The 15,120-nt window shown below is 41.7% G+C and overlaps 1 protein-coding gene across 5 annotated transcripts in view; it reads right to left on the bottom strand.

Moving 5' to 3' along the window:
- The window catches only part of LOC118365039 (CSC1-like protein 2), a 76,671-nt gene that overhangs the window by 13,718 nt on the left and 47,833 nt on the right, over positions 1-15,120 (bottom strand). For all 5 annotated transcript variants that reach the window (XM_052490190.1, XM_035746937.1, XM_052490193.1 and 2 more), the window contains 3 exons: positions 8,081-8,187; positions 5,185-5,271; positions 196-261 (listed from right to left, as the gene is read on the bottom strand). In XM_052490190.1, the coding sequence (XP_052346150.1) occupies positions 196-261; positions 5,185-5,271; positions 8,081-8,187 (260 nt within the window). The remainder of the gene's footprint in view (positions 1-195; positions 262-5,184; positions 5,272-8,080; positions 8,188-15,120) is intronic.

The raw sequence follows: 15,120 nt of genomic DNA, 5'->3' as shown, positions 1-15,120 counted from the left end.
ACACAGTAATTATGCTTTGGTTTCATTGAGAGAAATGCTGTTATGTACATTAAATGTACCAGGTAATTAACAATTGTGTTGAAAGTACAGAATCAGGACGTACTATTTATTTTCCCCATAATACCAGGCAAATACAAGCTCTAACAGCAACGGATCTTAATTACATTCCTCTTTTATGAAAATAGAAATACTTACTCAAATCTGACAGTGGCGTCAGCAAGGAATTTCTTATCAAACAGCCAGCGGAAGAAGACATCCAAACTATTAAAAGCAACAAAAAAATGAAATCAAATGAGCTTTTCAGATGGGTCATAATTTGGTCGAAATCTGTAGGCAGACATTGGTTGATTATTCATGTTCCATTTACAGTGGGGAGAACAAGTATTTGATACACTGCCGATTTTGCAGGTTTTCCCACTTACAAAGCATGTAGAGGTCTGTAATTTTATCATAGGTACACTTCAACTGTGAGAGACAGAATCTAAAACAAAAATTCAGAAAATCACATTGTATGATTTTTAAATAATACATTTTCATTTTATTGCATGACATAAGTATTCGATACATCAGAAAAGCAGAACTTAATATTTGGTACAGAAACCTGTTTGCAATTATAGAGATCATACGTTTTCTATAGTTCTTGACCAGGTTTGCGCACACTGCAGCAGGGATTTTGGCCCACTACTCCATACAGACCTTCTTCAGATCCTTCAGGTTTCGGGGCTGTCGCTTGGCAATACGGACTTTCAGCTCCCTCCAAAGATTTTCTATTGGGTTCAGGTCTGGAGAATGGCTAGGCCACTCCAGGACCTTGAGATGAGTCTTTCGGAGCTACTCCTTAGTTGCCCTGGCTGTGTGTTTCAGATCGTTGTCATGCTGGAAGACCAAGCCACGACCCATCTTCAATGCTCTTACTGAGGGAAGGAGGTTGTTGGCCAAGATCTCGCGATACATGGCCCCATCCATCCTCTCCTCAATACAGTGCAGTCGTCCTGTCCCCTTTGCAGAAAAGCATCCCCAAAGAATGATGTTTCCACCTCCATGCTTCACGGTTGGGATGGTGTTCTTGGGGTTTCACTCATCCTTCTTCTTCCTCCAAACACAGCGAGCGGAGTTTAGACCAAAAAGCTCTATTTTTGTCTCATCAGACCACATGACCTTCTCCCATTCCTCCTCTGGATCATCCAGATGGTCATTGGCAAACTTCAGATGGGCCTGGACATGCGCTGGCTTGAGCAGGGGGACCTTGCGTGCGCTGCAGGATTTTAATCCATGACGGCGTAGTGTGTTACTAATGGTTTTCTTTGAGACTGTGGTCCCAGCTCTCTTCAGGTCATTGACCAGATCCTGCCGTGTAGTTCTGGACTGATCCCTCACCTCCCTCATGATCATTGATGCCCTACGAGGTGAGATCTTGCATGGAGCCCCAGACCGAGGGTGATTGACCATCCTCTTGAACTTCTTCCATTTTCTAATAATTGCGTCAACAGTTGTTGCCTTCTCACCAAGCTTCTTGCCTATTGTCCTGTAGCCCATCCCAGCCTTGTGCAGGTCTACAATTTTATCCCTGATGTCCTTACACAGCTCTCTGGTCTTGGCCATTGTGGAGAGGTTGAATTCTGTTTGATTGAGTGTGTGGACAGGTGCAGTTAATACACTTAATGAGTGGAGAACAGGAGGAGCTTCTTTAAAAAAACGAACAGGTCTGTGAGAGCTGGAATTCTTACTGGTTGGTAGGTGAACAAATACTTATGTCATGCAATAAAATGCTAATTAATTACTTAAAAATCATACAATGTGATTTTCTGGATTTTTATTTTAGATTCTGTCTCTCACAGTTGAAGTGCACCTACGAAATAAATTACAGACCTCTACATGCTTTGTAAGTAGATAAACCTGCAAAATCGGCAGTGTTCTTGTTCTCCCCACTGTATTTGATAAAGTAATTTGGCAAAAACAGAGCAAGACCGATCTCGACAAGGCACTTGGGCCAAGGTGGACTTGCACAGCCAGGCACTGTAACTTTCTACCTAGGGCCTAGGTAAACTACTACTTCAACTGCAGATTTCTAAAAGTTTTGCAATTATGCTGCAGGACTTAGAGGTAATCTGTGGTTTAGTACGGTACCCTGTGTCAATACTTCATTGCTCCAGACCAGCGCAAGGGGAAGTTAGACTACTGATTATGCTTTTAGGGCCCAAGGTGCTACTGTGTCTCTGTAGTACTGCATCCTACTCCCGAACCAGTTCCATTGTACTGCGCCTTAGTGGCGCAGCAGTCTAAGACACTGCATCGCAGTGCAAGCGGTGTTGCTACAGATGCTGGTTCATTACCGGTGCCGGCCTCGACTGGGAGATCCAGTCTCTCCCTCTAAAAACAGAAATAAATAATTCTAAATAAACTGGCTACATTAACAAATAAGTAACAATGTCTCACCCATTGTTCAAGAATGTCCTTTTTCCTCGCTCATTTTAAGTTATTTGAAAACAAAATCTCCAAAACATTTACAAATTTTTTAAATAAAGCAATCCCTTTTACTATTATTATTCTTAGAATTATATAAAAGCCCCTGGGATATTCTCAGATATATTAACCCTGTTATTATCAGGGCAATATAAGTTGGTCATGGCTTCCAAGTGGCGCACAATGGGATTGCCTCGCAGTTCTCCATTTGTATCCACTGAAATAGCGGTGGGCGTGAGGGCAGGGGGCACGGGATGCGCCGGAGAGCCGCACACAGAAGACAGACCTAGCCCATGGGGAAGGGAGGAGGAGGAAGGGGTCCATCCCGCCCCACTGGGTAGCACAGAGCAACACTAAGGGGAATTGCACTAATAATGGTGCTGACTAGGGAAACGTTCATGCTGTTCTTAGTGCCAGTCTTCAGGTTCAAACTAAAATGTTCAAACTAAAATGTAACAAATAATGGCGCAAAAAAATCTGATTATATATGAATTCAGAGGGCAGATATTATTAAATATTAAAGTATTAGACCTCTCACTAAAGGCGTCACTCAAAAGATATACTTAAATCCGAACTGAACTTAACGAAAAATGACATAAAAAGCACACATTTGTAAATCCCAAACTCTAAAAGTAATTGGAAAGGTAGATACAAATTACATTGTGACACTGTGTTGACAAAGAATGTAAACAAGATGCTGTGTTTTTATTTACAGTAGTGATGGACAGCTAGTGAAATTTTCAGGATTTAAAACACTTGTAGCCCGATTAGCAGGACAATTTACTCTTTATAGCCGGCTATTGAAGGAGTGAAAGTCACATCTTTCCAGTACTCCTCACCCCACCCAAACTCCACCCTTAACACAGTTACCATTCAAAACGAGCTGGTTATTTTTTTTAAACGAGCTGGTGTCAAAAAGGGCTGCAAAGAAGCCACTTCTCTCCAGGAAAAACATCAGGGACAGACTGATATTCTGCAAAAGGTACAGTGATTGGACTGCTGAGGACTGGGGGTAAAGTCATTTTCTCTGATGATTCCCCTTTCCGATTGTTTGGGGCATCTGGAAAAAGCTTGTCCGGAGAAGACAAGGTGAGCGCTACCATCAGTCCTGTGTCATGCCAACAGTAAAGCATCCTGAGACCATTCATGTGTGGGGTTGCTTCTCAGCCAAGGGAGTGGGCTCACTCACAACTTTCCGAAGAACACAGCCATGAATAAAGAATGGTACCAACACATCCTCCGAGAGCAACTTCTCCCAACCATCCAGGAACAGTTTGGTGACGAACAATGCCTTTTCCAGCATGATGGAGCACCTTTCCATAAGGAAAAAGTGATAAGTAAGTGGCTCGGGGAACAAAACATTAATATTTTGTTCCATGGCCATGAAACTCCCCAGACCTTAATCCCATTGAGAAGCATTGATTATGCAAGAATGGGCTGGCATCAGTCAGGATGTGGCCCAGAAGTTATTTGATAGCATGCCAGGGAGGATTGCAGAGGTCTTGAAAAAGGGTCAACACTATAAATATTGACTCTTTGCATCAACTTCATGTAATTGTCAATAAAAGCCTTTGACACTTATGAAATGCTTGTAATTATACTTCAGTATTCCATAGTAACAGCTGACAAATATCTAACGACACTGAAGCAGCAAACCTTGTGGAAGTTAATATTCGTGTCATTCTCAAAACTTTTTGCCACGACTGTATTTTAGCACTGTTTCACACTGCTCTGAGACAAGCATGGGGACTGGTCTTGATAAATCAATTAGATTTTTATTTGTGACTGAATCTCCGTTTGGGTATTGGTTAGACTACAATGAAGGTATAGAAATGTTATGCCTTTAGTGTAACCTTCATATAACTTGTCAAGTCAGTTAAGAACAAATTCTTATTGACAAGGATAGCCTACTCCGCCTACTCCTCCCTCCCCGTCGGGAGTCCCATATACTAAGTTCTTAGAATTTTTAATTCTCCAGTACAGCCACTATTGAAGGCTATCAAATGCTTCTCAAAGATGCCCTCTGGTGGTCAAACTAGCACTAACTAGCATTAATGGTAACAGTGGTTGACACAGAATTGTGCTGCAGAACGCTGAAACTTTTAAAGGACGAACCACTGTACACATACAGGTATATTTCAAAGTATTCTATGATGGCATAAGAAATATAAAAACAGCTTAGGTTTTGGGGTTATTATTGAGATTCTCCGGGACATTTGTTGACTTTGAAGCCAAAAGTAGCGTTCATGAGGCAAAAGCGGCCCCTGAAAATTGCATACTACGTCACATGTGCAGATATGTGCACCATGTCATTGTGCTCTCTTTCGTTCTGCTGTGTGTGCATCTTCCGAGCTGTCACTCAAATGGCTACGGGCTGAAGCTCATTGGCAAAACTCGAATTGCTAAGGTGCTGGCCCACATGGGTGAAAATGTATGGAAAATGGCACAACACAGCTTCTTCAAAAACAGTCTCATTCAAACTAGGGATTTCGTGGTTAATTAAGGGAAGACAGTCATTCTGCTTATAGATTATGCATGAAGGACTCATTGACACATCCAGCCCAAAGCGGTAGGTTTAAAAAATACTTTGTAGACGTCAAAGTTCCAGAGCATGTCTTGAAGGGATATTCTTTAAAAAAAAGGGGTATTTTACCTTAGTTGAAATAACCAATGACCTGCATGAAATGTTTTGCGCCTTAAAACCGATAGTTTAACAGGTACCTGCTAAGACCCAGTGAAGGCAGCAAGAGGACCATGAAGACGAGGAAGGTGTAGCACTTGTGCATGGTGGTCCGGTTCTCCCCTGATCTGCCCATAAAAAAATAGAGAAAAAGGCCAATGTCACTGAAGGAGCTTTACATGATGATACTTTCATTTTGTTTATTGAAAAGCTGAATTTCAGTAACACACACAAAAAAAACACATTTTAATTAATAAGATGAGATACAACAAATTGTACAAAATGAAAACGTCTGGGAATTGGTTTGAGGATCTTGGTCAGTCAGGGAGGTTGGTGGTCATAGAGTCAGGTCCGCAGCCATCAGCACACCTCACTGTCCCTGACATCCTCAGCCTCTCCTTATGGACTCTGTAGGTAGCTACTCCTCTCACTACTAATTTGTAGTACCCACTTGGATGATGCCCCGGCTGGCGCCAGAAAGCCATTGATAATCATCAGAGTAGTTGTCCTCATCTCTAAAATTATACTAATTGAAGTCTGTGTGATCTTTAGAAAACCCAAAATCAATAAAAAAAAACACAGTGGAAATTATAGGTCAACTGAAAGAAACCCCTCCCATATATTTTGATTCTTCCCCATTGTCAATATCACATCTGCACCAAGAGCTGTTGGAATTAAAGATCTCTCACAACATAATTTTTTTATTTATTTAGGTTATCTCAGAATCAAATAATTTCTGGGTAACAATTAAGTAACTTACTGTGATTGTTTTAAATTAAAACGGTAAAAAATAAACAAAAATAGCTCATCCGCCCGCGGTCACAGACATTCTGAGCAATTATTACAAGATGAGGGGAAAGCATCCACGTGCCAGCATGGAGCAATTTTCTCTTATTCAACTTACTGACTCCAAAGCGTGGGGCGCAGGCCACGTAGTCTATTTCTATGCTCACTGAGGCGTGTGCGCTCCGATTACATGCTGACCACACCGCTCACGTTACGTGTGCGAGCGTTGCAAAATAAATGTATACATGAATGTTATTCAATCATTTAAATCAAACTGCTCACGTGCGCCAACAAGCATCTGCGTAGCCAGGCGCTAAAATAGAATTTGGTTCTGTTATTTATGAGCTTGCAAGTGCAGCCTCTCCCATCTCCTCATTGGTTTTAGGAGCATATACCACGTGGGTGATTGAAAGCCGAACTGAGGTCCACATTCCAGTCGGTGGTGGTAATGCACCTTAAAGTTGGTTGACATCCGCTATTTAAAGTCCAAAGATTGAAGAAGGAGCGATGACTAGAAACTAACTAGGTTTACCCTATTATCAGTGGATTAATTGTTGGAGTAAAAGAACTTGTGTATTTCAGGTAAAATAACAAGCCAATGTTTATATCCCAGGACAAATTAGCTAGCTACAGCAAGGGTAAGGAACAACATCCTCAACACGGGGGCCCCTCAGGGGTGTGTGCTCAGTCCCCTCCTGTACTCCCTGTTCACTCATGACTGCATGGCCAGGTACGACTCAAACACCATCCTCAAGTTTACTGACGAGCAAATAGATTAATTTCATTTCATTTGCGATTTTCATGAATAGTTAACGTTGTGTTATGCTAATGAGCTTGCTGATAGATTTACACAATCCTGGATACAGGGTTTTTTTCGTAGCTAAACGTGACGCAGAAAACGGAGCGATTTGTCCTAAACAAATAATCTTTCAGGAAAAACTGAACATTTGCTATCTGAGAGTCTCCTCATTGAAAACATCTGAAGTTCTTCAAAGGTAAATTATTTTATTTGAATGCTTTTATGGTTTTTGTGGAAAATGTTGCATGCTGAATGCTAACGCTAAATGCTACGCTAAATGGTACGTTAGCCATCAATACTGTTACACAAATGCTTGTTTTGCAATGGTTGAGAAGCATATTTTGAAAATCTGAGATGGCAGTGTTGTTAACAAAAGGTTAAGCTTGAGAGCAAATAGATTCATTTCATTTCATTTGCGATTTTCATGAATAGTTAACGTTGCGTTATGGTAATGAGCTTGAGGCTGTAGTCACAATATCGGATCCGGGATGGCTCGACGCAAGAAGTTAAAGAAGCATTAAAACTGGCCTTCTTTAGACTAGTTGAGTATCTGGAGCATCAGCATTTGTGGGTTCGATTACAGGCTCAAAATTGCCAGAAACAAAGCACTTTCTTCTGAAACTTGTCAGTTCTGAGAAATGAAGGCTATTCCATGTGAGAAATTGCCAAGAAACTGAAGATCTCGTACAACGCTGTGTACTACTCCCTTCACAGAACAGCGGAAACTGGCTCAAACCAGAATAGAAAGAGGAGTGGGAGGCTCCGGTGCACAGCTGAGCAAGAGGACAAGTACATTAGTGTCAATTTTGAAAAACAGATGCCTCACAAGTCCTCAACCTGCAGCTTCATTAAATAGTACCCGCAAAACACCAGTCTCAACGTCAACAATGAAAATGCGACTCCGGGAAGCTGGCCATCTAAGCAGAGTTAAAGAAAAAGCCATATCTCAGACTGGCAAATAAAAAGAAAATAATTAAGATGGGCAAAATGACACTGGACACCAGCATCTCGGGTTCGCACGCATGTTGATATTGTCCATCAAAATCCTGCCGTCGAGGGAGTTTTTCCTAGTCTCTGTGCTTCTGCCTCTGCATTGCTTGCTCTTTGGGGGTTTAAGCTGAGTATCTATAAAGCACTTTGCTGATGTAAAAGGGCTTTATAAAATACATCTGATTGATTGATAACGCTTAACTCAGTGAAGAGCAACTCGTCGCCTTCTGTGTGTGACGATTTCTGTTCTTCACCCCAAATCAGCAACTCATTTGGACTTGGAAAATCCCTAGGACCATTATGGCCTAACCCTCAGTGCAACTTGCAAACCGTATTGCTAAGGATAGGAATGTGAACAGTACCTCGTCCAGTGTTTCTCGAAGAAAGCAGAGTAGTAGACAATGGTCGGCAGCAGGGCAGAGAAAGCCCACAGGAGCAAAGTGGGGAAAAACTGGGTGATGATGGGGTTCTGGAGAAAAATGACACAATGGAACAGAAGACATACATTTCCTCAATAGTCAACGAAGCTTTGCTCCTCAAAGGCCCTCATATTAAGCTTTGTACCAAATAGCTTTAGATTCTGTCCAACTGCAATCTATAACACCATGCTAAGAACAATGACTGAATTCTCACTGAGCAAACTACTAAGGCAGGGCAGGGTATGACTACTAAATTACATCAGAAGCATTGCTGTTTTTGATTCTTACCTTCTAATCAAGGACTGAATTAGACATGGGAAAGCAGGGTTGTGTTCATTAAAGGAAGGAAATTAAATGGAAAGGGACTACCTGGAATACACCAATGACAATGATAATTGGCCATTTTACATTGCAAAACCTTTAAAACGTTATTTTGTGGTCTAGCCTAATAGTGTTTTTTTCAAACCTCTCCTCGGGGCTACCCAGACATTTCAAAATCTTGTTGTAGCCCTGAACTAGCTCTCACCTAAATCAACAAGTCAAAAATGTGATTGTTGACAGGTTGAATCTGGTTTACTAGCGCTGGAATATATCAAATACATGGAATTGCTGGAGGTTTAAGAACCACTGCCCTAACAAACACAACCCAGATGAACTCAATCAATGCCATTCAATTAACAAACAGGTGGAAAAGAAGACCAGCAGTGATATGGTTTAGGGCTGGAATAAATAGCTCTGTACAAGGGTGTACTAGCAATTTCACAGTGCATCATGTTCTTTCATTATGTCAATGTAGAATCAATATGAGACGTTTGTTGACAAAGCCTTTTTTTAAATACATATTTTAAAAGGTATTTCAGATTTTATTGAACAGATAGTGGGAGAGAATGACAGTGGCAAAAGATACAGAAAGGTTGTATCAAAGGGCAGTAGGCCAGATTCGAACCCATGCCGATACGGAGGCTGGCAGAGGCTGCTACAGTGGTTGCTCCACTCAAAGTTTTGCGATTATGCTGTGGGACTTAGAAGTAATTTGTGGTTTAGTACGGCACCCTGGGTCACTACTTCATTGCTCCAGACCAGCGCAAGTGGGAGTTAGAGCACTGATTATGCTTTTGGGTCCCGAGGCACGACTGTCTCTAAAAATATATATTTTTTGTTACTACTCGTCAGTATTACTTACTAAAACTGTCGTTACACTAAGGTTTTTATTCTAAGAGAAACAGACTACAATTAGGGTGTGGAAATGTTAGGATTATTTTGCTCTCACTGTAGTACTGTAGCCTACTCCCAACCAGTCACGCTGTACAGTGCCCGAGTGGCGCAGCGTTCTAAGACACTGCATTGCAGTGCAAACTGCGTTGCTACAGATGCTGGTTCAAACCCCGTGCTGGCCGCAACCGGGAGACCCATGAGGTGATTATAGGCTTTTGAGCGGCAACAGGCGGAGAGTCAGGCGGAGAATGGCACATTGATGAGGGTGAGGAACAAGATGGGAGTCACAATCCATGCCAGGCACACCTGTGACCTCATACAGGCAGAGTCAACATACCTGGTGGGTTCATCAGGTCGTCGGTTCACCCTGATATGTCCATTCCTCTTCTGACAACAGAACTTGACCAACTGCTCACCAGGCACAGCAAGGGCTGTCCGGACCATTATGCTATTCCAAGAATGTGTAATTGAAGAGAGACAGATTACCAACAGGGATGGATCCCAAGGAAAATGTGGCTTACCAGTGAACCTCCGGGTGTTCATCATTAATACTGTGTCTTAGATGTTTCTGTCCATGACTGACAGTTAATGATTACTTGTCAGACTGCACAGTAGCCTAATAAACAAATGTAGGTGGCTTCCATCTTCAAAAAGCTTTAAATGCTTTATTATTCAAATGTTTAAAGTGCGTGGGCGACCTCATGCAACTGCAAAATGTCGGAAAAGCATACAGTACTGTATTTCTTAATCAGCTTCTTTATATATATTTTTTCACCTTTATTTAACCAGGTAGGCTAGTTGAGAACATTTCTCATTTACAACTGCGACCTGGCCAAGATAGAGCAAAGTAGTGGGAAAAACAAAACACAGTGTTACAAAATTTGCTGAGTGTTGGAGGCTATTTTGTAAATGACGTCGCCGAAGTCAAGAATCGGTAGGATAGTCAGTTTTACAAGGGTATGTTTGGCAGCATAAGTGAAGGAAGCTTTGTTGTGAAATAGGAAGCCGACTCTCAATTTAATTTTGGATTGGAAATGCTTAATGTGAGGCTGGAAGGAGAGTTTACAGTATAACCACACAACTTGGTATTTGTAGATGTCCACATATTCTAAGTCAGAATTGTCCAGAGTAGTGATGCAACACGGGCGGGTGGGTGTCGGCAGTGATCGGTTGAAGAACATGCATTTAGTTTTACTTGCATTTAAGAGCAGTTGGAGGCCACGGAAGGAGAGTTGTATGGTGTTGAAGCTCGTCTGGAGGAGAGTTAAAAGTGTCCAACGAAGGGCCAGAAGTATACAGAATGGTGTTGTCTGCGCAGAGGTGGGTCAGAAAATCCCCAGCAACAAGAGCGACATCATTGATGTATACAGAGAAAAGAGTCGGCCCGAGAATTGAACCCTGTGGCACCCCCATACAGACTGCCAGAGGTCCGGACAACAGGCCTTCCGATTTTACACACTGAACTTTATCTGAGAAGTAGTTGGTGAACCAGGTGAGGCAGTCATTTGAGAAACCAAGGCTGCGGAGTCTGCCGATAAGCCTTGGCCAGGTCGATGAATACAGCTGCACAGTATTGTCTCTTATCGATGGCAGTTATGATATCGTTTAGGACCTTGAGGTGAATGAGGTGCACACATGACCAGCTTGGAAACCAGATTGCATAGCGGAGAAGGTACGGTGGGATTCGAAATGGTCTGTGATTTGTTTGTTAACTTGGCTTTCGAAGACTTTAGAAAGGCAGGGTAGGATAGATATAGGTCTGCAGCAGTTCTAGAGTGTCTCCCCCTTTGAAGAGGGGGATGACCGTGGCAGCTTTCCAATCTTTGGGGATCTCAGACGATATGAAAGAGGTTGAACAGGCTAGTAATAGGGGTTGCAACAATTGCGGCAGATAATTTTAGAGAGTTTACAGATTGTCTAGCCCAGCTGATTTGTAGGGGTCCAGAATTTGTAGCTCTTTCAGAACATCAGCTGGATTTGGCTGAAGGAGAAATGGGGAGGCTTGGGAAGTTGCTGTGGGGGGTGCAGGGCTGTTGACCGGGGTAGGGGTAACCAGGTGGAAAGCATGGCCAGCCGTAGACAAATCCTTATTGAAATTCTCAATTATCGTGGATTTATCGGTGGTGACAGTGTTTCCTAGCCTCAGTGCAGTGGGCAGCTGGGAGGAGGTTCTCTTATTCTCCATGGACTTTAGTGTCCCAGAACTTTTGGGAGTTTGTGCTACAGGATGCACATTTCTGCTTGAAAAAGCTAGCCTTTGTTTTCCTAACTCCCCTGAAAAGTTGCATATCGCGGGGGCTATTCGATGCTAATGCAGCACGCCACAGGATGTTTTTGTGCTGGTCAAGGGCAGTCAGGTCTGGAGTGAACCAAGGGCTATATCTGTTCCTGGTTCTAAGTTTTTTGAATGGGGCATGCTTATTTAAGATGGTGAGGAAAACACTTTTAAAGAATAACCACGCATCCTCTAATGACGGAATGAGGACAAAATCCTTCCAGGATACCCGGGCCAGGTCGATTAGAAAGAGGCCTGCTCTCTGAAATGTTTTAGGGAGCGTTTGACAGTGATGAGGGGTGGTTACGGATGCAGGGCAATGAGGCAGTGATCGTTGAGATCCTGGTTGAAGACAGCAGAGGTGTATTTGGAGGGCAGGTTGGTGAGGATGATATCTATGAGGGTGCCCATGTTTACAGATTTGGGATTGTACTTGGTATGCTTTCGTCAATAAAATAATGATAAAAATGCTCTTTCAAAATGCAGATGTTAATTTCCTTATGGATCCATAAGTACTTACTATGGGAATAAATATCACTGAATGACAGAAATATTGGAACAAAGTAGGCTAATGAAGGCAAACAAATTGTTGCTTACTGGAAAATACTCTTTCAAACACATACGGTCATGTTGTACAGCGCCATTATGGCTATTAGCAGAGCTATTAGCAGGACAATAGAATTGCCTAGGAGGAGGGTAGGGGGAGAATTCTATCGTCAAATGTATTTCTTAGCATGGTTGGCTGTATTGCAATTTCAGTTTAATCCACCAGAAAATACAGAACAAATAATATAACAAATATTGTGATTAAACAGAAATATCCTAATTGATAAAAAAAAAAACATTTATCAATTTGAACCTTTAACATGTGGACGGAGGGAAAGGTATTATTATTATTAGTATTATGTTTCACATTCGACTATGGTTGGGAGTACCATAGGGCGGCGCACAATTAGCCCAGCGTTTCTCTCCCTCTAAAAACATAATTAATTGTTTTGGCCTTTACAAATATTATTTTGGCCTTTATTCAGATTACAATCGCTCACTTTCGTTTTTTGAAAATGAAATCTCCAAAATATCGCTACATTTACATTTAAGTCATTTAGCAGACGCTCTTATCCAGAGCGACTTACAAAGTGGTGCATTCACCTTATGACATCCAGTGGAACAGCCACTTTACAATAGTACATCTAAATATTTTAGGGGGGTGAGAAGGATTACTTTATCCTATCCTAGGTATTCCTTAGAGGTGGGGTTTCAGGTGTCTCCGGAAGGTGGTGATTGACTCCGCTGTCCTGGCGTCGTGAGGGAGTTTGTTCCACCATTGGGGGCCAGAGCAGCGAACAGTTTTGACTGGGCTGAGCGGGAACTGTACTTCCTCAGTGGTAGGGAGGCGAGCAGGCCAGAGGTGGATGAACGCAGTGCCCTTGTTTGGGTGTAGGGCCTGATCAGAGCCTGGATGGAGGTACTGAGGTGCCGTTCCCCTCACAGCTCCGTAGGCAAGCACCATGGTCTTGTAGCGGATGCGAGCTTCAACTGGAAGCCAGTGGAGAGAGCGGAGGAGCGGGGTGACGTGAGAGAACTTGGGAAGGTTGAACACCAGACGGGCTGCGGCGTTCTGGATGAGTTGTAGGGGTTTAATGCTATATACAATCAAGTTGATGGCACCGTCATATAGCCCCGGTCACCTACATAAGGTTGAGTGACTCACTCATTCATGGCTTTGGATCAAAATAAAAATTCACCAACATTATTTATGATAGTCTTAATAAAATAAATGTTTTGATTATCCTGACCTGTACAGTATTATAATAGCCCATTATGGGCTATTAGCAGGACAATATACCTTTACTAACACCTCTATGTATTTTGATAATTTGTGCAAGGCAATTAAATCAGCATGAAAAACTTTGTGTATGGGGCCTCCCGAGTGGTGCAGCGGTCTTACTGGCTTTATTTACAAATTAGTGAGAATGTCTCACCCCATGTTCAGGAATGGCATTTTTTTGGCTCACTCAATGAAAACTAAACAAAGCTATTATTATTATTAATTTATTCATAATTATATTAAAGCCTCTTAGATATTATCACAGATCCGATTTGCCCGTAAAGAAAAATGCCCCTTAGATAATCATTCAGAATGCTCAAATGTAATTATTGGCGGAGAGTCACGTCAATTAAAAAAATATTTTTAGATCTACGGTAGACCTACAGTATGCGAAATGAGTCTCACTAGTGTTGAGTAATGTGCTGTTAACCTGTTGAGTGTAGGGGGCAGTATTTTGATGTTTGGGTGAAAAACGTAACTAAATTAAACTGCCTATTTCTCAAAGCCCAGAATCTAGAATATGCATATAATTGTCAGATTAGGATAGAAAACACTTAGTTTCCAAACTGTAAAAATATTGTCTGTGAGTATAACAGAACTGATATCGCAGGCCAAAGCATGAGAAAAATCCAACCCGGAAGTGCCGTTTTTCCTGAAAGCTCTCTGTTCCATTGCCTGCCATTGCTCCATTTAACCTCTTGAAACTTGGGGGCACTGTTTTCATTTTTGGAAAAATAACGTTCCCAAAGTAAACAGGCTATTTTTCAGGACTAGATAATAGAATATGCATATAATTGACAGCTTAGGATAGAAAACACTTAGTTTCCAAACTGTAAAAATATTGTCTGTGAGTATAACAGAACTGATATCGCAGGCCAAAGCATGAGAAAAATCCAATCAGGATTTATTTAGAAACCTCTGCGTTCCTATGCGTCCCTATTGAGCAGTGAAAGGGATATCAACCAGATTATTTTTCTATGTCTTCCCTAATGTGTCTAGTGTCACAAGACATAGTTTCAGGCTTTTATTTTGAAAAATTATCGTGAGCGACAACATTGCGTCAGTGGTCAGCTGGTGGCTCTCAGAGTGATATGTGCGTAATAGACAAATGCGGCCATTGTTTCTCTCGCCCCTACTAAGAAGCCAACTGACCCGGGTGATATATTATCGAATATATATTTGAAAACACCTTGAGGATTGATTATTAACAATGTTTTCCATGTTTCTGTCGATATTATGGATCCAATTTGGAATATCGGCGTTGTCGTGACCGCAATTTCCGGTCGATTTCTCAACCAAATGTGAACAAACAGAGCTATTTCGGCTACAAAAATAATCTTTATGGAAAAAAGGAACATTTGCTATCCAACTGGGAGTCTCGTGAGTGAAAACATCCGAAGCTCAAAGGTAAACGATTTAATTTGATTGCTTTTCTGATTTTCGTGACCAGGTTGCCTGCTGCTAGCTAGGCATAATGCTATGCTAGGCTATCGATAAACTTACAGAAATGCTTGTCTTGCTTTGACTGTAAAGCATCATTTCAAAATCTGAGATGACAGGGTGATTAACAAAAGGCTAAGCTGTGTTTCAATATATTTCACTTGTGATTTCATGAATATGAATATTTTCTAGTAATATTTTTTGTCCGTTGCGTTATGCTAATTA

Source organism: Oncorhynchus keta, chromosome 32 (genome assembly GCF_023373465.1).
Source record: "Oncorhynchus keta strain PuntledgeMale-10-30-2019 chromosome 32, Oket_V2, whole genome shotgun sequence".
In the NCBI taxonomy this organism is placed as follows: domain Eukaryota; kingdom Metazoa; phylum Chordata; class Actinopteri; order Salmoniformes; family Salmonidae; genus Oncorhynchus; species Oncorhynchus keta.
Note: the sequence above shows the minus strand (reverse complement) of the source record. Positions and strands in the feature narration are given on the sequence as shown.